Consider the following 25223-nt stretch of genomic DNA (forward strand, 5'->3'; position numbering starts at 1 on the left):
GAATCCAGGGGGGCCCTGCCAAGACCCTTTCAGGGGCTCCAAATAGGCACCCGGTTTCCCAGGAATCCTACAGCATTGTTTGCTTCCCCATGCTCATCCTCACAGTGAGAATGAGCGTGGGAATGAGAGTCTCCCAGGGTGAGGGTTCCATGCGACTTTCCAAAGGCACCGTGGAGGTGAGAGCGTCATTGTCATCGCTGTGATGGCTCATGGAAGGGGCATATGTATCCTTTTGTTTTAAATATTTCCCAATTGTAATGAGTGAATAGCATCTTATATCACCTATAGAAATGAGCTCTTTGGGGTCCTCAGTGATTTTTAAGAGTCTGAAAGTTTATGAGACCAGAAAAGTTTGACAACCTCTCTGGTTTTGAGAGAGTGACCAAAGGGGCAGGAAGTCCCCCACCGTGAGAAGTATTTTATCTGGGACCTGAGTGGGATGCGCAAGCAAGCCATGATGGCGTCGAAGGAAAAGGCTGTGGTTTCTGGCAGATCAGAAGCTGGCCGTTTATGCTAGTGTAACTCCATACGTCAATTATAATGTTTTCAGGAGACAGGTTTTAAATTTACCTTTCTTCTAAATTTATTTGTGTTCATTTTCATTTCTTGTCACAATTTTTTCTTTAAACCACATTTTTTTAAAGATTTTGTGTATTTATTTTTAGAGAGGGGAAGGGAGGGAGAAAGAGAGAGAGAGAAACATCAGTGTGTGGTTGCCTCTCACGTGGCCCCCACTGGGGATGTGGCCTGCAACCCAGGTATGTGCCCCGACTGGGAATCAAACCTGCAATGCTTTGGTTCACAGCCCGCGCTCAATCCACTGAGCTATGCTAGCCAGGGCTTCTTGCCACAATTCTTGATAATGAGAAATATGAACCTATTATCTTTTGACTATTAATTTAGAAAGAAGTGTATATAATGCTTTTTCTCTCTTTGTGCTACAATTATTTGTTAAGTGGTAAATAATCTGATTGTAAACCTTTGTAAGGAAATACTTAGAGATTGGAGTGAACTATAAAATATACCATTCCATGATTGTATATGTCATGTCAAATCCCATGCACAAAAGCATTCCTGAGCTATACATTTTAATTAAAGTTGTACATTTAAATTTTAGTTTTTGCTCATATCCTTCCATTGTGCACAGATGTAAAGAACTGAATTATTGCATAGTATGAATGCTTTACCAAAGCTCAATTTTCCATATACACTCAAACTTGGAAAAGCAAACTAATTAAGCCAGTAACTTTAGTTGAATCTAAATCAGTTTAAAAAACTAAATGAGTACTTCTGTATTCCTGGGACCATTACAGTTTTAATGTTCACATAAAGCATTACGCATTGAAAGCGGCTGACCAGATGAAATCGATATTCTGGAAATCGACTTACAAATGAAGTTTGAAAACACACCTGCCCCTAGAACAGCCACATCACTGAGTTTCCTTGCATAGCAAACTGTTTCTCTCAGTTAATTTTAGGGATGGTAGATGGTTCAACCACTTTTTTCAGGGAACTCCTCAACAAAATCCATGCATGTGAGCTTTTTAAGTTACTAATGAAGATTAGAAGAAAAGAATCAGTTTATCACCACTAGCTATTCTTTTTAAAAAATATATTTATTTATTTTTATTGTATTTTCCATTACCATTTATCCCCCTTATAACTGCTTCCATCTCTACCCTCCCCTCCTCACAGCCCCCCCCCCCAGTCACCACACTGTTGTCCACGTCCATGAGTTCTTTTTATTTTTTAAAAGATTTTAATTATTTATTTTTAGAGATAGGGGAAGGGAGGGAGAAAGAGAGGGAGAGAAGCATTGATGTGTGGTTGCCTCTCACATGGCCCCCACTGGGGACCTGACCTGCAATTCAGGCACGTGCCCCAACTGGGAACCGGACTGGCGACCCTTTGGTTCACAGCCCGAGCTCAGTCCACCGAGCTACACCAGCCAGGGCTCTTTTTATTTTTTACTCAATCCCTCTACCCGCTAACCACCCACCATAGTTGCCATCCTGCTCTCTATCTATGAGTCTGTGTCTGTTTTGCTTGTTAGCTCAGTTTGGTCATTAGATTCCAACATATGAATGAAATCATATCGTATTTGTCTTTCTACGGTGGGCTTATTTCGCTTAGCATAATGTTTGCCAGGTCCATCCATGCTGTTGCAAAGGGTAAAATTTTCTTCTTTTTTGTGCAGCTGAGTAGTATTCCCTTGTGTAAGTGTACCATAGTGGTTTCATCCACTCACCTACTGATGGACATTTGAGCTGCAAATCTTGGCTATTGTATATAATGCTGCAGTGAACATAGGGATGCTTAAATAGTCTTTTGAATTAGTGTTTCAAGTTTCTTCAAATAAATTCCCAAAAGTGGAATCACTAGGTCCTAAGGCATTTCTGTTTTTAATTGTTTGAAGAAACTCCATACTGCTTTCTACAGTGGCTGCCAATCTGCATTCCCACCAACAGTGCGAAAAGATCCCTTTTCTTTACATCCTCACCAGCACTTATTGTTTGTTGATTTATTGATGATAGTCATTCTGACTGGTGTTAGGCGGTACCTCATTGTGGACCACTAGCTATTCTTATTCCAGGTAAGTTTGTAAATTGACAAGTTTACCCAGAACGCATAAAGAAGACACTGCTGGTATAAATGCAACTTGTTGGTAGTACAATCTAAACAAAAGTCAATATTTTTATTCTATAGAATTAAATTGTAGTTAGATATGACTAAAGCACTTTGAGCTTGATTTAAATCAATTTGATAATCTTACAAAGAATCGGCAGTTTTTCTCATTGATTTTGTAATTTATACAGCTCTTTTGTGTTATATGTGTAATTTTCATCTCCCCTTTCCTTTATTCTCACTTATTTCTTTCTACAAAAAGACTCCCCCTTTCTCTTTATTTGATCTTATCCTAACAATTTACTCTCATTTAAAATAAAGTAACAACCTCCAAGTCATTCTTAACCTTCCACAACAATTGGACAGCAAGAGAGTAAAATGCACACAAGTTCTCTGTCAGTTACCGGTACATGTGAATCTTGTTGGCATTATTTTTCAAGGACTACATAAAGATTTTATATCATTTTGAAAGAAGCAACTTAACCCAAGAGTAATTAAAGAATGTCACTGAACTTCCTGACAAAGATAAATGTAAACGCAGCTGCCACCGTCAGGTGTCCTCTCGTCAACATGTCTGTCTCAGTTTGTGGGTTTACTGCTGTTCGTCTCAGCGTCCTGGTTTAACAGGCTCACAAAACACTCATGAGCACTGGTTCCAGGCCTTGCCTAGTTCTCTGTTTATTTCAGTGCGTTCTTGTTAATAACACTTTTCTTTTAATGATAAAACCATCCTTTGGAGTTAAATCGATAACTATTCTTCAGAGACCTTGTTTTATTGCTGTGGCTTCAGCTTCCAATACTGATGACTTGCTTTGAGTCCTAAAATTTCATTTACATATAATCAAACTTTGATCTTGGAAATCAGACATCAGGGTAGGCTGCATGGAGGAGGTGACATTTAGATAGCACTTTAATAATGAGTTTTGAGGTTGACAGAGAATGAATTTTCAGGCTGAGAGAACAGAGACAATTTGGTCTTTCTTATTATCTCTTGTTCCTATCACTAGGTTTTGTTAGGTTTTGCTTTTATTTTTAAGCAGGCCATTTTAATGATCTACCCTTGACTGCCTCATTTGTAAAATGAAAGCTCACAGGGTGTTGAAAGAAAGCAGTAAGTGATATATGGGACAGTACTATCATAAGGTTTTCAGGACAAACAAATTCCAGTTGAGACTTTATTATTATCAGACCATGTGGCTATGTAATTAGATAATTAGATAATAATACTAATAGCTGACATTTGTATAGCAGTTTATATTTTTTTAAGCACTTGCACATCCATTATCTCATTAGGTGCTCAAATTTGCAGAAATTAAATTTGTAGAGACAGAATGATGAAGTGTGGTTACAAGCAGACACTCAAGCCAGACTGCCTTGCTGGCACCAAGACCCACCACCAACTCGGTGGTCTCTGCTAGTGTCACCCCCAGGGCTGCCGACATAAACGGGGATGCCGGTACCTTCCTCACTGCAGTCTTATTGCTTCACAGAGGGCGAATAGACGCGAAGTGCCCGGGGCAGTCCCTGGGACTCGGGAAGTTCTCGGGAAAGCTTATTTGGCATCACTGGCATCATCATCGTCATCACCGTCTGTGCTTTCACAGACCCAAAGGTGGACGAGAGCCCAGGACTGATGAGTTCCAGCCCTGGGTTTTTTCCCAACACACACCCACCATCTCCATCAGCGTGACTGTGACCTGAATAACGACTTGGAAATGCCACATTGTAGGCCTCTGGCCTTTTCTGTACTGTTATAAAGAGTGTAGTTTAGTTAAGGTTTCTTGTATTCTGGGACTGGTGTTCAGCTAAGAGGCAAGAAGGGGTAATTCCAAATGAAGTCTCTTTAAAACCGTGCAAACAAAATGAGTACGCGTGATCGTGAAAACACTACATATCTAGCCCATTTAAGAAGAAACTGCCTCTATATTGGTGTTTGTGTTAATACAACCTATAAGTGAGTCTGAATTTTTACACGGAAAATTATCTCAGCAAGCTTTCCATGTGCTGAGGTCAACCTCTGTCCCCCAGGTAGGGGACAGCAAGCTCCCCCCAGTCACCACCTGGAACCTCTAAGCAGAGGTTCTTTGGGAAGTCCCACAACCTGAGGTGTGAAGATTTCCCCTGCAAACAAACTGACTTCTATGTAGGGATGAATTTTTGAACCTTAAAATGTTGATATGTGCATGGGACCTTCAACGTTAAAGGATAACAAATCCTGGACTTGGAGACAGGAGACAGGGACCCAAGTCTCCTCTTTGTTTTCCCAAGTGCGGGACACAGACTGACCTCTGAAGTCCGCCACACCTCGAATTACCCTTCTGAGAGTAAGGAAAAAGATACAAGGGCAATTTTCTCACGGGTCGCTATGGGGCCTGAGGACAGTTCATGTATTTGCATACATAATGAGGTGCTGGTGCTACATTCAAGATGCTTTGCTCCAGGTGACTTTCCAGGATCAGTGGCAGACTCCATGTCCTTCAGTTCCCTCAGGATGTCCCCCCTCTGTCCAGTAGGGGCCACTGTGTCTTGATCAGAACAAGGACACACACACTCCCTGGAGTTTTATCAATTTATCAGAAAAACATTTCACTTCCTCTCCCGGCCCACAGGCCTGAGTCACTGTGAGTAGATACCTTGTCTCACGATGGGGAAGGTTCAGGACGGTCAAAGAAGATGCTGTGACCCTTGAGTGTCCTGCAGGCATACATACCAGAGTGTGACTTCTGCTTTTTGTGACATCGGAAGATGTTATGATCCACTGTTCCTCATAGTTGAAGTTTCTTCTGGAGCAGTTAACCGAGTTGAAGGCGAGATTCGTTTTCCCAGCTGGAACGTCACATCTCGGTCTCATCTGCCCCCCCCCACCGCCTGCACCGCCCAGCGGGTGTGTGTCGTGTCCTCAGGACTGAAGCCTAACTCACCACTAAGCCCAAGGGAGGCTTGATGGAAAGTCCTGAGTTTTGGGAGGAAAAAAAATCATAAGTTAAAGCCCAAAACAATAAATGCTTTTAAAATCTCTGGAAAATTGGTATTTTCTACCTCAATGCACAGTAATGTTGGTAAAGCTAATCAAGTGTTAGTTAATGTGAATTTTACTCCTATTATAAAGTAATTAATAATTGTTCTATAATATTAACTTTTCCTATATTCTCATAAATCTCTGCTCTCCAAAATTGGAATGAATAGAGTGCTCTTGATTTAAAAGCTAGTGAGTGATTAGAAAATCATTCTAAAACGCATGCAGTGTTTCGTCTATTGTCCTGACTGCTTCACGCCTGCCAGGTGACACGCCGTTGCTGTAATGTTATGATGTATTGCTCATTGTTGCGATTACCTTTGTCAGAGGACATCTAGGTTTTATGCTTGAGATGTGTGAACAAAGTAATGAGATGGAGAATTTGGGGTTTTTATTGAGTATTGATCAAATATACGACTGATTGTAAAAGACGAACACCTCTGATGATCTCAGATGTATATTTTAAGAGCACATAAATCATATTTTTAATTGAAATCCCTCTTAGAAAAGAGTTTCAATTGTCACCTTCAGATCCTACATGGAAAGCATTTGTAGGTTTCTGGAGCTAATTTTATGAATCTATTCAGAATTTATAAAGTTGTTTAACTTGCTAACTATATCTATAACAAGTTTGTCAGAGTAAAGTCACACTCACAAAGTCACAAAGAAGGTATTTGTCCTTTTTAAAAGGCAAATAACCAGGAATGCAACTCTTTTGCTTCATAAATCGTGTTAAATCTATACATGAGATTAAAGATGTTATTTCATTCCAAAGGTCTGTGCACGTTGTATCTATTTTAACTTTGCTTGTCCTGGAGGTGCTTTACCATGGGGGAGGGGGCGTGGCTGGGCAGAGTGCCCTGAGAGAAACAGCCAAAGACAATCTCAGTGGGAAGCTCCCCCCACCATTGCCAGGAGGAATGGTGACCGCTAGCCTTAAGAGCCTTAGCTCTGCCACCATAGCTCACTCCCTCCCACTGAGTTGACCTTTGGGAGGTTAGAGACCAAGGAGAAAACCCTTGGCCACAATTTGTCACTGTCCTCCCAGTACCTATGTCTTCCTCCTCCTCCTTGTACTTAATCCTCATCCACCTCTGCCCCCCTTTCCCTCCCAGAGGCTCTGCCGTATCTCGGCCTGCCCATCCCCTGGTCTCAGAGACCACCCGCTGGCTCTGTGTCCCTGCCTGAGGTTTCCACAGCAGCAGTGGGGACAGTGTGTTCCTGGCATCCAGAATGAAGCTCTCAGAATGCACACTCCCCACAGAGGCATCCCGTAGCTGGTGATGAGACCTCTAATACTATCAGAATGGATTAAATGACTTTTTGCAGGCTATTGCAAACTTCACCATCTGGTATATAGTGTTTTCTTGGGACTCTATTTTCTAAATTAAAAGAAAAAGGATTAAAATTGTACTTTTGTTATGCCCTTCATGATGAAACTGGGCCTGGATAGAAAGGTTTTTATTTTCTTGCTTGACATTTTTCCAGAAACTGTAGAGACTCCAAAATACCAAGCCTTTACCCATGTCCGTTAATTGGCTAATTATTCAATATCTAATGATGAAAAAGTATTTTTTGCATTGTTTGGAACTTCCATCGGGATATGGGAGGGAAAGGGAAGGTGTTAGATGGCAAAAATTACATGAGCCAATATGTTTAAAGGGCAGACACATTATTTTACACAAAATAAGGTTTATGTCACCTCAGATCTGTAGTCTCAATTGAAATATAAAGCCATGTTCTATTCTTGAAAAGAAAGAAATAAGGAACTTGAAATTTGCTCACACTTCATGGGAATGATACCATTATCTCAAACAACCAAAGAGAAAGACAAAGGGACAAAGGGTGGGGTAGTGACTGTGCCATAGCCTATGTGGATATTACTACCTTCCATCCCAAAAGAAGTGACTCTGTTCAGTGGGTAAGATAACATGGGAAAACCCGTGCCGCCGAGTCCTCCTCCCTGCAGCTCACCCTGCTTGCTCTCATCCTCTCTCAAACATGCACAGTACAAAATGGCAAGTACACTTCCACTCCTCTCTACTTCTTTTAATTCCCAAAGCGAATATGAAATGTGACTGAAGACATTTCTCTTAAAGAGGAAATAAGCAAACTCTCGCAAGAATCCCGTTTATATAAAATGCAGGAAAATAAAGCACCGTTTCTTTTGCAAAGTATAATTACACGATAAAGCCAGGCGCTTATTCCCACTTCTCCATCACTTGCACTGTCAGCCACGTTAACACCGCCAATTGTAACACTGTGTCCTGTCTTTGTTCTCCTGCTGCGCACAGCTGTGATGGCAAAGATTACCAGCCGTCAGAGATCCTGTGAGATCGGGGTGAATTCCACATTGTAGGAAGAGCTATTAATATTTTAAACACTGTCAACCCTTCAGGGGCTGAGGTATTACATCACTATTTATACAAAAGAATTTGTTACTGATTGGAAGGTTTCGAGGGTTTCAGCAGCCTGATAATTAAGTAGGAGATATAATTATATTAATGCAATTAACATGTACTAAAAGGTGGACTTTTAAATGTTTCTGATATTGTCTGATCCAAAAATAACTACTTGATTAACTAATATGTCTCAGAAGAAGTGTTTCTATGTAGGTCAGGATGAGATCATTTGAAAAAAAAATCTACTCTTTTGAGAACTTCTAAACCTCCAAAAAAAAAAAATCTCATTTAAGAGCTGGAGTCAAATTATATGGTCATTTTAGTTTTCAGAATTCAAAGCCTAGATGGCTGGAATCATGTGCGTGTGATAATTCTAGGCTACTCTCAATAAATAATACATGTCATTTCTGCTTCACTGAGGCTGTCACTTACTGCTCTAAATGACTTTCAACGCAGGGCCCAGCCTGCTCTCCCAGAGTGCACTTCAGCTCAATTCCAAACCTGAAGGGTCCTTCCAGTATCCAGCCAGCTACCATAGCAACCAGACCCTGGCCCTGGGTGAGACAGCCCCATCGCAGCTCCCTGCCCGCAGCACCCAAGCCCGAGGCGCTGGCCAGAGCTTCAGCCAGGTATGTGTGGGAATGGGTTCTCTGCTGTATTGGTCGGGGGCTCCCCAGGGGACGGGCCGGGAGCAGGGCTGTGTCAGGCCACCGTGGTCCCTCCTGCCTGTCTGTGGCCTGTCCCACAACTCACTAAAGATGCCTTTGGTGCTGGGAGTGAAAAAAGTAAGTAACGAAATACCATCATAGAGCAACACTGAATTGTAAACGTGCTTTGTTTTGAAATATCTGGGAGTTGCTCGTGCTGTATTTATACTGCATATATTTACCTGTGAGAATATGTGAATGTGTGTCGTTACTATTTCTGTGTCTATGTGAGATATAAATAGGGCATACATTCTGATTTGTGCATGCACCTGGAACTGTGGTTCTTTTCTCCTAAAAAAAAGCATGAAGTTATTATTTTATGGGATTATTCATATAAAGCAACATACTATAAATGCATAATACAGTATGTAGAACTAATTGTGGTTAGTTCAGGAATGGTTATACTTTGTCAAGTTTGATTTTGAAATGTGCCCTTAGTTGTTTCTTGAAGGTGTTTGTTTACTTGTTCTTATAGTTTCACCGCCCAGGTGTATTAGCTGCCATTGAAACCAGCTCCAGATTAGTAGCCGCTGGAAGTGGCTACTAGTAACTTCTGTTACTAAATTATTGCCCAATAACATATTAAAGATATGGTTGTGTTCTTTCAGCAACACCTTTGTCCATCATCGGCTTTGTGACTTTTAGTAGCCACTGGAAGTGGCTACTAATCTGAATTTTTATTTCACAGAAGATGTGTTATGATAGATTGACAGGTGGGTAGATGGATGGATGGATAGATAATTTTTTATTTCAATAGCTTTAGAGGTTAAGCTATATTAGATCAACTTAGCAGAATTAATATATTGGAGGTCTATCTTGTCTTAAGCTATTCTAAACTTATTTTTGGTGGCATAGGCTGTTTTAATTTCTTGCTCCTGGAATGAAGAACCTGTAGCTCCAAAAGCAACCTTTTTAGGTTATGAGATTAATTTCACCCTTTGTGCATTTATTGGGCAGTACATCTGCCATGTTACCTACAACTGGCTCCTGTAACAACCAAACCCACCTTTTCACCAGTTTATTGTCATCGTCCATCTGTGAGTCTTTCCAACTAAACTGAAAGCTACTTGAGGGCAGGTTCATTTTCATCTTAATCAGAAGCTCCTCACCATCCACATGACCCCCAAGAAATGTCTATAGACAGATGTATGCAGGAGGCAAGGTGAGTTAGAATGGCATAGCATAGTCCCTACGAGATGCCCATTAGAGGTGACATGGACATAAATGAAGCAATAGCTGAGAAGTTTCAGTTCACTTCCGTTACTAAGTTATTGCCCAGTAACACACTAAAGATATGGTTGTGTTCTTTCAGCAACACCTTTGTCTATCATCAGCTCTGTGACTTTTACCTTGTGAGGCTGAGCTGTAGGATCTGTGGATAAAATGGAGTGGGAAATAAAGGACTCACTGAGAAAAGAGGCCTGTCCCTCGTTGGGGCTCAGTGTGTGACCACAGTTCAGGGGTTTCCTCCATTTGGATGGAGAAAGGGAGGTGCACAGTGCTCCAGAAGGGCAGCGCCTCCGGGGCCAGGCTTTCTGGGAGGGCCGCAGAGGCCCTCGCAGACACATCTCGGACCTGCCAGCGGCTCTCTGCCCTTTACAGCGCTGGTTAGTTATGCCTCCCTCGCAGAAATGTGAAATGAAGGAATGTCTACGATGGGTTTTAAATGATTAGAAAAAGTTATTTCATATTTGCAAACATACACGTATGTATATCATATATAAAAAGTCACTATTTTGTTACATATGAACTTTGTATAACATGAAAATGTCAAATGATGTTATTATATAGAAAATATTATTCGAATTTTTGAAATATAATTTTGTTTTATTCAAAAATGCAATGGGAACGATATGATTTCTTTTTCTAGGTACAGACTTTATGTATATATTTTAATTCTTTGCAGGCAAACAAGCGGGTTACAGCCCTCTTTTGACCCTTGTACCCAGCCATACTTCCAGGTCTAAGAGGCCGCATTCAGAAATGTGGCACATTTTTATAACTGAATTAACCTCTGAAAGCTATGAACTTCCCTTTCTAAGACATGTAACTAGCAAGTCAATAAAGTTCTACCTTATCTTATATTTATCTTGAGCTCATTTACTACCTATGCTGGGCCTTTTCTCTTAAATATCAAAGACCCCTATAATTTAAGTTGAAAACATTGAGTCAACTAAAAAATAATCAGTATTTCCATATAGTTGAGCATCATGGAAAAGGAAAACATCAATATAAAATGAAAAGTCAGTCCACTCATCAATTTACTGTGAGCATCTTGTAATCCCATTTACACAGAGCCATGCAATAACTAGCTGTTCAATCAAAGCTTTCTTATAAAATTAATACATACCACTCATTGAGCACCTAAAAACAATATGTTTTACACATATCCTCTTGCCTAGTCCCCCCAAAAGGATATATTACTACCTACATTTTTAAGGTCTGGAGACTCAAGGTCACTGCATTTAGAGTTGTCCCGCACCATCTTCTGGCATCATCAGTAAGAATGGGAACGGAATCTTGACTGAATTGAAATCTGATCCTTCTAGGAGAGAGCGTTTCATAGGTTTATTTTATATATTTCCAATTCCATTAAATAAGTCTACGGTTTGAACCTCTCCAGAGGTGTGTAAATGTGGACGAGCAATGTGGTGATGTACCTGCCTCCATGTCGCGAGTGTTTCCCTTGTCAGAGTCAATCCGGTCATCCACTGAATGCCCGGGGAGTAAAACAGCAGAAGCTTTAAAATGACACAATCAGGCCTCGCATTGAAAGTCTGCTTTAAAGTTTAATCAGGAAGTGTACCTAAGTTGTCAACACATCAGAACACTGTATTTGAAGTCATCAGGGTTCTAGTTTGAAGGCGTCGATAAATGTGCGTGTTCGAGGTGATGAGTCGGAGACAAAGGTTCTTGGCAGTGCTCACTTACCTGGTGGACGGGTAGGATAAAATCTGAATCCTCACACCAGGGGGTTGTTCTGATTCACTGCATTAATACGAGTGAGGCTGCTGGTGACTCTGAATCCTGTTTATTTTAGCTTAGCGGTGGATATTGGTCCCTTGACTTACTTTCAGCTTTAGCGCACTGCAGTATGAAACGCATGTTTTATTGAGCACCCCGTAGGACCTGGGACTTCAAAATTGTCAAAGAAATGCTGAACAAGTAAACCAGTATTTTCACTCAGCACTTAGCATTTTACCTCAAATATAGGGACACCCATTCCTTCTCAGAGCAACTCCGTCAGGTTTTCTTGGGAATCCCTCTATTCTAGTGGTTTCCGACAGGTGTTAAAACCCATTCTTTTGAGGCTAGGTTAATATTTAGAATATCCTATAGTCAAAAGGGTTCCAAAAAGGGCTGCTAACATTCAAATAATGGCTGTAGAGGCCAGACCAAGTTGATAAGGTCAATAATCAACAGAAAAATATTTCATTTTTTGGTCTTAAAAGAGAATGTGTAATTGTAAAACAAAGCAAGTGATTTTCTATCTCAGTGATTTTCTATCTCCTTCATAAATCACTTTGGAGTTCAATTTCAAAGCAATATCACAAATGTTCAAATTGTCTAATTTCAATTTTTGAAAGTCTAGCTTATTTACCATAACCAATGTTTGAGTGATCAACACCCAGCTCTACGCCAAAGCTCTGGTGATACGTACATAGCCAGCATTGCCCATTGTACCAGTCTGAATAAAAATTGTCATAAAATACTAGTTGTCTTGCATTTCCCTCACTAAAACCCTTGCAAGTCATTCTCCTGAGACCCTAAGATGAGTTTGTGGGGCTGGACTGGAGGTGAGAGAGTATAAGGTTCTTCCCAAAGACCCCAAGGCCATTCTGGGAAGCAGCCTGAGTCCGTGTTTCGTTACCCCTTTCTCTGCCCCCAGCACTCTGCTCTACTACCCGGCAGGCTCTCTGCCCCAGTCTCTAACACTCTGGAGGTTACCCCTCCATCTTCCCCTTCCTCCTCCAAGCCACCCTTGGCCTTTGTGTGGCTATTTTGAGGTGCCCCAATCAAAATCGAGCTATTCTTTCATTTATATTTGTGTATCTCTGGGTTATTCTTTAAAGCATTCAGGATGTTTATTGCGTGCCTGCTGTGTGCCATGAGCTGATGTATCTGCTTGGGATTGAATAGTACAGAAAATAGCTGCCTGTCCCGAAAGAACTATTCTAGAATCAGTGATAGGGACTTAGGAAACCAACATGGTGAGTCCATTCCATCGTTTGTTAGAAGGTGATGATTTCTAGGAGGAAATGAATGCAGAATAGGGTTAAGTGGGATTCAAAGTGCAGGGTGGGGTGTGGCATATGAGGTCTGTGGAGAAGGTGACATCTGGGCAGACAGGAATGAGGAGAAGAAGGCAGCTGTGCAGCTGCTGCAGGACAGCAAGTGCATGGCTCCTGATAAGGTGGCCTGGCGTATTGATGGAACAGCAAGGAGGTCAAGGTTGTTAGAATGAGGTACAGGAATCACAAGTAGATGGGAGACCCAGCCATTCATTGTATGGGTCTTGTCTTTCACTCAAATTGAAAAGAGGAGCCAGTAGAGAATATTAAGCAGATGTACAACATGGCCTGATTTATATGTTGACATATCCATTGTTCTGTCACATCACATATAATAATACCCTACAGTGAGTTGCATGTAAGTCTGTTTCTTCCCATCAGATTGCCTAGCTGCAAGAGTGGAAACCTACACTCCCCAAGTAACTAGTCCAGGGTTCACCAAATGTTCATCAGGTTCCTCCAACCCTAGTTTTATTCTTTATAATCACACTGCCAAAGTCTGTGGGTGGTGAGACGTTAAAGGAGTTGGCTGTCCTCCAGGCTCTGTCTGGTTTGCTTCCACTCACATGCAATTTCCTAAGGATTATATGGAATGCAGAATGCAAAACTTCTGGCACGGAGAAACCCCTCTAAAAATGCCGGTTTCTCCCCACGTCCAAACATGAAGTGCCTCACCAAACATTTTGTCCTTTAAAGAAACAAAATATGAAAAGTATAAGAAAGTAGTACAGAAACCTAAAGATTTTAAAATGACTTTCATGTTCTCCAGCAGAACCTAAGCATGTGTGCATTCATAATCCTAGGGAAATGGCTGCGTGTTGCAGGAAATTAAGAAAATTGTGTGATAGTTCTGTAAAATAAAACTGAACCAGAGTGGAGCCTCTAGAAAAGCAATAAGCTTTACAAGGAGCAAAATTGTCATTTCTTTTTGATCCGGCCTATCTAAATATTTAAAGTTGCGCTGATTTCTATGTCTTAGAAGTTCTCATTTATGCTAAAGCATATTATATATATATTATATATATATATTTAACATATATATATAATATATATATGAACATATTAGCCAGAGGCTGATGTGTTCGTTGAGTCTGGAATATTGCTGATTAGTTCACTCTCACATCAGGCACGTGTGAAGGTCAAGGGAATGAAGAACTCTGTGAGTGGAGAGACACAGACCTGTGCAGTGCAAAAGAGGAGCAAATCCCCAGTAAACACCGACTTACTGATAGTGGAGTGATAGGGGTTATACAGACAGCTAGTGTGACATCTCTCCAGTTTGCTTAATTATGACAGAAGTTATTGACTTGTAAAGGGAAAAGTCGCTAATGAACTTGGAAAACAAAAAACTAAAAACATATGTCTCCTGTACAATGTGTACCTTCCACAGCATTTACAGGAGAAATCATGTCACTGTATATACTTTCCTTGGCATATTTATGGGAAATCAGCAGTTTATCTGTTTTTAACAGAGTGTTCAGATGACTACCTATTGGAAATCCTTCTTTATTGTTCTGCTTTAAACTCTTCTCTGTCCATTTTTCTCTTTCCAGCATGAGCATATTTAATCTGGCTTTAATAATTGAAACCTTTCTCATGGCAGGGAGGGTTGTGTGTACATTTTACTATAACATTTCCTGTTCTGAGCAAATATTTGAGTTACTGAAATCATACTAAATGATCATCTTGCTGAAATAAAAGTTTTATGTAATATAGTTTTGCCAAAGCTCATGTTTTTTAGAAAGTGTTGCCATCAAGAAATCCCTCCTCATATACTCTTAGAGATCAATTTATTTAAGACACTTATGGCATCATTTTATTTTTTCTTCTAATTGTTCTTTCCACTGGAAGACCCTATTAATGGCCATCCATAATGCTTTTCAGAATATTGATTCATAAGGATCCTAATTATACTTTTATTAAAGGAAGGTCAGAGAGAAGGAAAAGCCAGTACCCAGGATGACCTATTGGCCCTGGAAAAATGGATCTGCTACTCCCTTCATTTAGTGCAGTGACAGGGACAGTACGGTCTGCAAGGTCTCTGTCACACACGCTCCCCCACTGTTTCAGGATGTTGGGACCGTCGCATGAAGAGAAAGTATTGAGGCTGGTCTCCATTACCACCTCTAAGATTGTAGCTCTCATGGTCTTTTGAATTGAGATGTTCTTATCAGAGGAAGGAATTTCTTCCAGGTGCCTTGGTTTTTCAGTCACTTAAGTTTACATCGCTCTCGGCACTTTCAATGTCAGTACAATGTCACCACCAGGTAAGCCCAGCTGTTCTTTCCTCACCCCAGCAGCGATGACTCCAGGGACAGTGTGTGAACTGTGCACAGAAGCTGCCTTTTTGCTTTGTTTCATATTAGTTTTTACCAAAGCTAGCACTCCTCAAGGGCTTTGCTAGACAAGGCCCTTGATGACTTTCCTTGGCTATTTCCAAAATCAAACATTTCTCACAGCACCAGGAGTTATTTTAAAGAATGGCATTCCTTCTCAAGGCAATTTCAAAAAAGAAGTAAAATTTGGGGAGCAATGACAGTAGTGTTCAAGCACATTTATTTCATCCCAGGGAGTAAGTTCAAGGGCACAAAACTTATGTGGGGATGTAGACTCACTTTTTAATTGTACTATATTAAGAGGACATTTCATATAATGCCTAAGTGAGACGGTCAGCATTGTAGAGCTGGTGATTTCTCATTTCCAGGTTGTGAGAGTGAATGTCTTTGTCCATATTCATGGGCAAACCTAATGCCTATGCATCTTAGCCTGAGAAAGCTCAACAAAATCTCAGATATTTTAATCAGCATGTGTACGTGATACTACTAAGTCATGTTACCAGTTTGTTCTGGTTTAGAAGTGGATTTCTTCAAAGATGGTATCTTAAAGCCATGCGCTAATTTTTAGTATTTAAAAGGTACTCAGGCCTTTTAACTCATGGAAAGAATAGCCTCCAGTCCTTGTTTTGATTTTCCCACTGCCTCATCAGCACTTATCCTCTCTGCCTTTGCATTTCCTCAAGTACCCAGCCCCTTGCCTTCCTCACCAAATCCAATGCCTTGTTGGCCTGTCATGGCTGTTCTGTGGCTCTGGCCCTGTGGTTCTGCCTGTCTCTGAAACATGCTCGCCAGCTTCGCCTCTTAGGATGCTATTTTCCCAGAACCACTGCTCCCAGCAACGACTTCAGTCACCACAACCAGAACCGTCTACAAAGGGAAGACACTGGGAATTACTGGGTTGGCCGATCTCATAGTAATTCCAAAAAATGACAAGTGATGAATATGGCTGATGGGAAACAAACTATTTACCCCAAGTCATGAAGCTCCCCTAGGGAAGCCACAGGGACTCCAGGTCCCCATTCCTGACACCATGGGCCTGGCTGCCTAGCACTCTGGGCAAACACCCTTCAATTCCAGGAACGTTGGCAGGTCTGAATGCATCTTCACAGGGGTTGATGGTAAATCATGGGCCTGCTTTCTAAAATGCAGTTCTGCCCAGTGACACGGTGTATACATGGTTGGAAGTCAAAGTTCCTCAGAGTCCAGCCTGTCAAGGCTCTGGTTAACTGGCTGCAAACAGTGGGGTTGTTTGTTTGTTTGTGTTCTGCACTGCCAAATCCCCAAAGAATGAGGATTACATAAGATTCCAAGCTCAGAGAATATTTTCCATCACCCTATGCCATACCTACCCCCTTTAAAGAAGATATAACACAAAGGGATCTGGAAACAGCTCAGCTTCCTATGGAAGCTGATGCCACATTTTGGTCCGAGAGTGCCAACCCTTCAGGGACCCAAACTCTCAGGAAAAAACAATGTCATAAGTGTGAGCCAGATAGTTTTCTGTACAAACAAAAAATACAACATTGACAGATCTCCAAAGTAATGTTGAGGTGAAACACCCCATGTAAGAGGATTGCAGGGAGACCTTCGCAGACATCTCTTTATTTGTACATGGAATGTAGCAGGCTCTTGTTAATGGTTTATTGCCTTAATGAGTGAACTAATGCATGGAAGTTGAGATCTGTTAGTAGGAATAATGTAAATATGGCCTGAAGTTCCATTTCAGTGTTGTTTCCACTACACTTTGAAAATACACCTGCCCTTAAACACTTTTATAAAATAGGTATAAATGCAATCCATGGTTACACAGGAAGACTCAGGGTACCTAGTATGTACATGCGAACATACAATATAAAAATCACAACTGTAGAATATCCTAAATCTGATCTATCTGAAACTTACATGTAAACTACAATACAGATGAAATGTTTAATTTGTCAGTGTTTTATGGATTTATGTATATGGCTCATGTCTCATTAAAACACAATTCCTACATTTTTTATTTAAATTTGAGGTATAATCTACATAAGGCATCCATAGAAACTGGAAGTAATATTTTTCATTTTTGTCTTGATGAATTTCCCATAATGGGAAGCAAGAAAGGAATGACATTTTATGTGCACAAAACTGCCTGTTAGGGGCTCTTCAGCCAGAGCATCCACCTGACAGCGTTCTGCTTGTCAGTTTTCCGTAGACGGACGCCCCGCTCAGGAGAGGCGGGCCTGACCAACACGGCAGCCCTTCAAAGGGCTGAAAATAAAAACACTGGCAGAGCGGTTCCTGTCAACAGCCCATCCTGAGATCCAGAACGGTATCAGGGCCCTATCTTCTCCAAACAGATTGAAAATTTTTCATGTTATTTTTCTTTTAAAGGTGTCATCAATGAAAATATTATTTCAATTGTCATTGTTTGTACACACACATTTCCAAATCCACTTAGGGAAGACGGGTGTAGTAGTCTGTTTTTTTTAAGTGAAGTTTTGCAACTCTAACTTTAAAATTGGATTTACAGTTGTATAGTATTAACCTACTCTGAAGGTAGAATTGAGCTTCCATGGCAGTAAAGTGGATGAGATTCTTGTGTGGTGAAGTGAGTTTACATTGTTTTTAGTCCACTGGCCGAGGCAGTAAGAAGCCATCCTGTGAAGTGTGCAGGGGGCTTAAGGTGCAGCCTCTCGTGTCCTAAATGGCAGAGAGTCGTTAAATGAAATTACACAGTGGGAAAAAACATAAACACAAGAATAGAATCAACCTCCCAAAAGACTACTGGTTTTGTCTAATTGATGCTAAAAACATATTTCTCAGTTTAGCCCAAAAACCATTTTTAGACACTTATTGCCCCAAAGGACATCAGATGGAATATGATTCCCCTGGATTATTTATTGTAAATTGCAGAAGGCCTTATATGACTATTCTGTCCAGTCGGGTGGCCACTAGCCACGTTTGCCTATTTAAATTCAACTTCATTCAAATTGGGTGAGATCAAACTGGGCGTGTTCAAGCCCGGTTCCCATTTCAAGTGCCCAACGGCCATTGTGTCTGCAGGCTGCTTTGTTGGTGAAGATCTTAAATGCTTCCCCGTGGACAATCATTCTGAAAGACTGTATAAAATTTCATTGGTTATGTGTTTCTTTTTTCATGGAACACATTACTGGTCAAATTTCACCAAGATATTACAATATTTAGAAATATGTTTGATTGGTTGCTGTTGCCTGTCAAAATATCTGGAACGAGTGTGGCAGTTCTCAAAACCTCGGCAGATTCGGGGCCATTTAACAAACCTTATTAGACAGTAGAATTCCGCAGAGTTAGCATTCCTGAGACTTGAAGTTCCAACAAATTAAAAGAAAAGCATTTGAAAAATTTATTCAAGGTTTCCCTAGGATCCATGTCATTCTAATGTTTAAATTTAAATATTAAAGTGTTATATAATATTGGTATACTTTAGTACGTATTTTAAATACTTCAGCATTATTTTACTAGAAATTGCACTACTTGGTAATAGCATCATTAATGTCTTCCAGGGTTATTATTAATATCATATGTGCAAACCATAAGAAAGAGTGTTTGTTCTCCTGTAAGCAGTGGGCTCTCCTTTTACCCTCTGGGACTCTTTCTCCTTGTGCTCCTGTGAGAAGACTTTACAGAAATCCCCGTCTGGGGCTTTTCTGTCTCGTGTCAGCTGGGTTCTGCACTGGTTAATGTTGCTCAGGTCCCAGGAGAGCCGCAGAGGAAAAGTGAAGGAAGGGGGTAACCGTTGCACCTTAGCAAGTGGTTCTCACACCAGCAGCATCTGCCTCCCCCAGAGATGGTTAGAAATGCAGATGCTGGGACCCACCCCAGGCCCCTGAGTCTCAATCTCTTCTAGGTCAGTGGCTTGCAGACTTTAGGGAGCACCATAAGCCCCTGAGAACTTGTGAAAACCCCCGGGCCCCTGCCTCAGAGTTTCTGACTCAGTAAAGGTGGGGTGATGCTGGTGCTGGTCTGAATGCTGCCCGCTGGAACAGCCGACCATCTTTGGAAAACTACTACTCTAGGGATAACTTGTTCTCACATTCATTTGCACATTGGAATCACCTGGTGAGCTTCCACAAGCCTGATGGCTGAGTCTCACCTCCAGAGATCCTGAGTTAAATGGCTAATGTACAGCATGGGTACTGAGACTTTTGCAAAAGCTCCCCTGATGATTATAACATGCAGCCAGTTTGAGAAGCCCAGTTTGTACATTCATGCTCAGAACTTCTATCAGGAGGAAAGCAAAATTGGATCTAAGCACTCCCAGGACTCCAGATGCTGCTGGGATATGTCTCTGGAGTTCAGGGTAAGCCTAGCAGTTCTGCACATTTTCCCCACCATTCTCTGCGCATGCGCACACGCACACACAAAACAACCCACATTGCCAAAGCCTTGGGACCAGCTTTCTTAACAATTTTTTTTCATTCATTCTATAAACATTCATGGCATCCCTGCTATGAATCAGGTTTTGCTTTAGTTTCTGGAGGCACATCATTGAATAAATCATGGAGCTTACATGTACTTTCCCTCCTGATATTAAACTCAAAATAATTGCTCTTTGGTGTTAGAAGAGAACTAGAACTGATGAACAGTGAACTGGTAAATACAGGTTTTATTCAGAAATAAACTACTGCCATAGGAGGAAAAGAGACCTTGGTATAGAACAGGCTCAATTCCAAATATAACAAAAAGTGGGAATTTACAGCTGAGGACCAGGATGCGGTCAGTGGGCAAAACATTACTAAGAGGAGAGAGAGAGACGTCAGGGGAAGGGGTCCTGGTACAGTGACCTGTCAGGACTCCTGCTGAAGGCAGGCCTGGTGATGAGACCTGGGGGGAGGAGAGATCTCAGGGAGACCTGGTGGCGAATGAGGAACTCCAGCAGATACAGAAGGTGACTACACATGGCGGGTGGGGAATCTGGCTGAACGCACTTAGCAGGAGTCTTGCTAAAACTGTACAATGCAGAGATAAACACAGAAGTCCAAAAATCAGGGCCTAGTTCGACACAGTTCAGAGGGGCCTGACCACAGTTTGGTCATGGAGAGAATCTTGGGGGGGGGGGGGGGGACGGACAAAAGAAGAGAAAGGGGGAGAGGGAGAGATACTTACACACATGCATGCAAATATATAAAATAGGTACATTATATATAAATAAATACACACACACCCCTCACATGGAGAATGTCTTTCAACAGTTTGAGCCCCTGTCTTTCCCGGCTGCTCTGAGCAGAGAATTGTGATGCTACTCAATTAACTCCCTCAGATTTTCACATGAACCTGACATCCCAGATAAAATTTGGAATGCTGTGGGTGTGCGAATGAAAGTGCCCAGTCTGTTATTTGCCAATTGCCATTCTAAAACGGGTGGAAAGGCATAATTGAAACTTTTAATGGATAGCATCTGTTCAGTCTCTCTCCCCCTTCCCTTCATCTCATCAGCTTCCTCCTCCCCACCCAATTCCCATTCCTAATCTCCAAACCTTTCTTCCCCACTTCTCTCTTTCTGGGTCTAATCCTACCCCTTTTCACACCAGCCTGCTCTCAAAAACCTTTCTGCTCCTCTGGGAAAGCCTGGGAGATCCCAGATCTCCTGCCCAGAAGTGGTTGACAATGTAGTGTTTTCACTGGAATGCAAATGTGTCTCTGGATAAGATTCAAGGAAAGTCCTTCCCCTCCAACTGTCTCCACCCCAGCCCTTGTTGTCTTTTGTGTTCTTGTAAATAAGTGAGAAGCAACTGGCTTTCAATTGGAAGACACAGCTGCAGGGGGCTCTTAAAAGCCAGCTAAAGAAAGACAGAGATGCTGGAAGATGTGGAGCCCAGCACTGAAATCTAGAAGAGGGAGGCTTTTTTAGCCTTTTCACTTACAACTGCTCCGATTCCCTCTAGAAGTGCCTTTTAAAAGGATAGCACTGGAAGACCAAATGTATTTATTCCAAAGCGATATTTTCCCCTCCTTTTCACTTTTTTTTTGTCCAGAAAGCAGAATCAACACGACCATAGCGCAGAATAAACTCTAGGAAGTATGTTAATTCTCGATGGTCTTTAGTCAAGTCTGCAGCTTGACCAATTTTGGAGGTAGAAACTGTCTGTACCCAGCGACATGACCGGAGTCGGAGGGGAAAGATTTAATATCTGGATTTCTTATTAAAACAGGCAGATCGTGATTGCCATCAAGTAGATCAAGTGCCCTGTCGGGTAGCCTTTTAAAATCTTTCTGTGACGAATGGGATGCCTCTGCTGTTCCAGAAACCTCTTAGCTATGTAAGCAGAATACTGTCCCATTTGCCAGACGTGATGCCCATCCCACTGTCAGCCGGCCTTTGCTAGTTGTTTCGTTTTGTTTTGTTTTTTTTCTTTCTGAGAAACACCTGCCTGAGAAGCTGGAGGGGCATCTCCGTCTGGATCCCACGCGCCGCTGCGCGCTCAAGCGGCGGAGCGCCCAGTTTCCCTCCCTCGCCGGGCGGGGGCCGAGCTGGGCGGGCGGGGCGCTGTGCTTCCCCCGGCTAAACGCGCGTATTCTCTGCTCTCCCGCGCACAGGGCACCACGAGCCGCGCGGGGCACCTGCCAGGGCCCGAGCCCGCGCCGCCGCCGCCACCGCCGCCCCGGGAGCCGTTCGCGCCCAGCCTGGGCAGCGCCTTCCACCTGCCCGACGCGCCGCCCGCCGCTGCCGCCGCCGCCGCCGCGCTCTACTACTCAAGCTCTACGCTGCCCGCGCCACCGCGTGGGGGCTCCCCGCTGGCTGCCTCGCAGGGCGGCTCGCCCACCAAGCTGCAGCGCGGAGGCTCAGCCCCCGAGGGCGCCGCCTACGCCGCGCCGCGCGGCTCCTCGCCCAAGCAGTCGCCCAGCCGCTTGGCCAAGTCCTACAGCACCAGCTCGCCCATCAACATCGTCGTGTCCTCGGCCGGCCTGTCCCCGATCCGCGTGACCTCGCCCCCCACCGTGCAGTCCACCATCTCCTCCTCGCCCATCCACCAGCTGAGCTCCACCATCGGCACGTACGCCACCCTGTCGCCCACCAAGCGCCTGGTCCACGCGTCCGAGCAGTACAGCAAGCACTCGCAGGAGTTGTATGCCACCGCCACCCTCCAGAGGCCGGGCAGCCTGGCAGGTAAATGGCTCGCTGCCCACCTTCCCTGGCTCCACCACGGGGGCACCTGGGCACATTGTGGGGGGCTGGCTACAGGACAGAGGCAACAGCTGGGCTTGAGCAAAACTCAAGCTGGGCTTTTCTGTGGGCCAGGGTCCAGCATCTGCCAGGACATGGAGAGAGCCAGGGTGTCCCTAGACTGTGCTGGTGTCTAAACTAAAATATGCCACTTCTTTCCTAAAAGTAGTGCAATCCCTCAAACTCTAACTCCTCCCCCATCGGAAGATTGACATTAGTAAAATTAAGTCATATTTGATAAAGAATCACATAGACCTGTTGATTGTGTCCAGAAAAAAAGACCAAAGCAAGTAAAACTCACGATATTTATGATTACCTATAGTTAACCACACTCAGTTGTAAAAGAACGTAATGGATTTTCCCCAAAGCAGACATTCAATTTACGTAGATTTCAATAGTAGTGGAAAAAGTAACCAATGATGAATTGCCTTGAAATTTTACTACTTTGTTATGGCTGGACTTTATTGTATTTTGTCTAAATTTAGTTAATGAGAAAAGTAAAGGACTCCTCACACCTGTCACTGACTTTACATAGATTCCAACAATGAGGGAAAAGTAACAATAGTGAAGTCCCTTGGTTCTGTTACCTGCTTATTACGGAGGGGCTGGGCTGGACTGGGGCTGGGAGAAGAAACCTGCTTTTCTCTGCGGATACATTGGAGGGGGGATGTCTGTGGTGGGTCATTTTGTCCATCAAAAACCAGGCTGGTGACTCTGTTGGTAGTACCATATGCTCAGCTAAAGAAGACATAATGATTGAAAGACTAATTTGTTGTCTCCTAAAACACCTGACAATTATCCTGGATTTATTGGCAATGTTTTTCTTCTTATAAAAATATTAGGTAATTGTGACATTCTAGTAGCAGATGCCATGCTCATAGGTTTCCTTTCTTGACATAAACAGATGACTGTGAAGATAAGTAGGATAAAAAAGGGAACTTGTTGCACGCTTGAGGTAAGGGTTCAAGGGTGTCTTTCATTCAGCACAGTGTGTGCTGGAGAAAACCGGCCCAACATAACAGGGTGCAGGCTAGAACTCTGTTGCCCCCCAAGTTATGCTAGGTTTGTTTACTGAAATGAACACAGTATTCTCTCTCACTCACTCCTTCTCTCTCTTTAAGAGAATTTTGGAGGTAGATCATTATTAATGCCAACTTGGAACCGGTACCAAAGTATCTGTAAGGAAGGGACTGGGAGGCATTCTGGTTGAAAGAGGGGGCTAGGAAACATGTATGGAAACTTTGTTTGATAAGTTTATAAATTACTAGATCATGTCTGTAACTGGTGGAGCTTGTGGGAGAGTAAAACACCATGCCACTTTTCCCAGCCACTGCAGAAAAGAGGACACTGAACCCAGAGAGTCCAGGTGACTTGCTAATGTCATTTCATCACCTACACAGACCTGGGGAAAGAACCAGGAGTCTTAGCTTCCAGCTCTTTGTCCCACTGATGGTACGTGCTAAATGTGCACATGTTCCACTGCATCATTTTAGGAAAAATAGGTACTGTGAGTCTGGGAGAGAGAGCTTGGGGTGTGCCACTGGAGCTGAGATAGAACCCTAAGCTCCTTATAACGCTGAATGTAGGAAGAGGTCGTGAAAGTAGCTATGTCATGGAAACTGCTTGCACTCTAGTATCCGGAATGGGTGTTTCTGAGGGTTTGATGTGATGGTGTGTGTATGCGTGTTGGGGGAGATGGGGGGCTGTAGACGGCCTTGGCCAGAAAGAGAACCACAGTTGGTCTGCACAATCCCTTCTGCCTTCACTTTGATCCCTGTTTCCATCTGTGCCTCAAATCCTCTGACCATATTTCATTTTTTTGCCACCTGGTGAAAAAAAATCAACTTGCCATTGAATATTTTTAATTTCAGAGTGACAATGAACACTTTTAATGTTTGAACTACTTTGTTTAAAATGCATACTTTGAAATATTCATTTAAAGATCCTTTTCATGCACATTGGTGCTGGCAGTTTTTGAGTTTAAAATTCCAGGGTGGGGCAAAGGTATGTTTATAGTGGTGAGAGTGTGAAACAGTTTATTCTTGTATTATTAATAATTATTGTATTATTTCCCACATGAACAACTGTAAACCTACTTTTCCCCCCACCCTGTACTTTATAACTCCATATAAATGTTTCGTATGCCCCATTTAGAAATGAGAAAACTGTGGCCCGGGAAGGGTGCGGCAGACACTAGTGTCTGTGGGAGACCAGGGATACTGGGGCTCCTGGGCTCTCCACCTAAATCTGGGTGCCGGATACCATTCCAGGTGTCAGCAACTTTGGAGCCACCTGGTTTACTCATTGAAAATACGGTTAAAGTCAAGACTGAAAAATAGCTTTTGGGTTTTCAAGGTTGTGATTTTGGAGATTTGTCACTGATAACTAGGGTGTGTGGATATGGGATAGGTAGTGACTTTCACTTTTAAATGAATTAATTCGTTTAATAATTGTTGATTAAGCACCTCTGATGTACTGGCACTGATTTAGAGCTTAGGGATACCGTAGCAATCAATATCAACCAGTATCTCTGGCCTCATTTCAAATGGAAAAGACAGAAAATCATCAGGGTAAATATTTTTGGTAGAGTGAACAGGGAAAGCTCTAACTGGGAGGTAACTTTGGAGTCAGTCATCAGGGAAGTCAGGGAGCTGGCCAC

At 42.5% G+C, this 25223-nt stretch overlaps 1 protein-coding gene across 5 annotated transcripts in view; it reads left to right on the forward strand.

Moving 5' to 3' along the window:
- The window catches only part of CTNND2 (catenin delta 2), an 828740-nt gene that overhangs the window by 429803 nt on the left and 373714 nt on the right, over positions 1–25223 (forward strand). For all 5 annotated transcript variants that reach the window (XM_036020261.1, XM_028518208.2, XM_036020263.1 and 2 more), the window contains 2 exons: positions 8500–8672; positions 21937–22507. In XM_036020261.1, the coding sequence (XP_035876154.1) occupies positions 8500–8672; positions 21937–22507 (744 nt within the window). The remainder of the gene's footprint in view (positions 1–8499; positions 8673–21936; positions 22508–25223) is intronic.

This window comes from Phyllostomus discolor, chromosome 3 (assembly GCF_004126475.2).
Source record: "Phyllostomus discolor isolate MPI-MPIP mPhyDis1 chromosome 3, mPhyDis1.pri.v3, whole genome shotgun sequence".
In the NCBI taxonomy this organism is placed as follows: Eukaryota; Metazoa; Chordata; class Mammalia; order Chiroptera; family Phyllostomidae; genus Phyllostomus; species Phyllostomus discolor.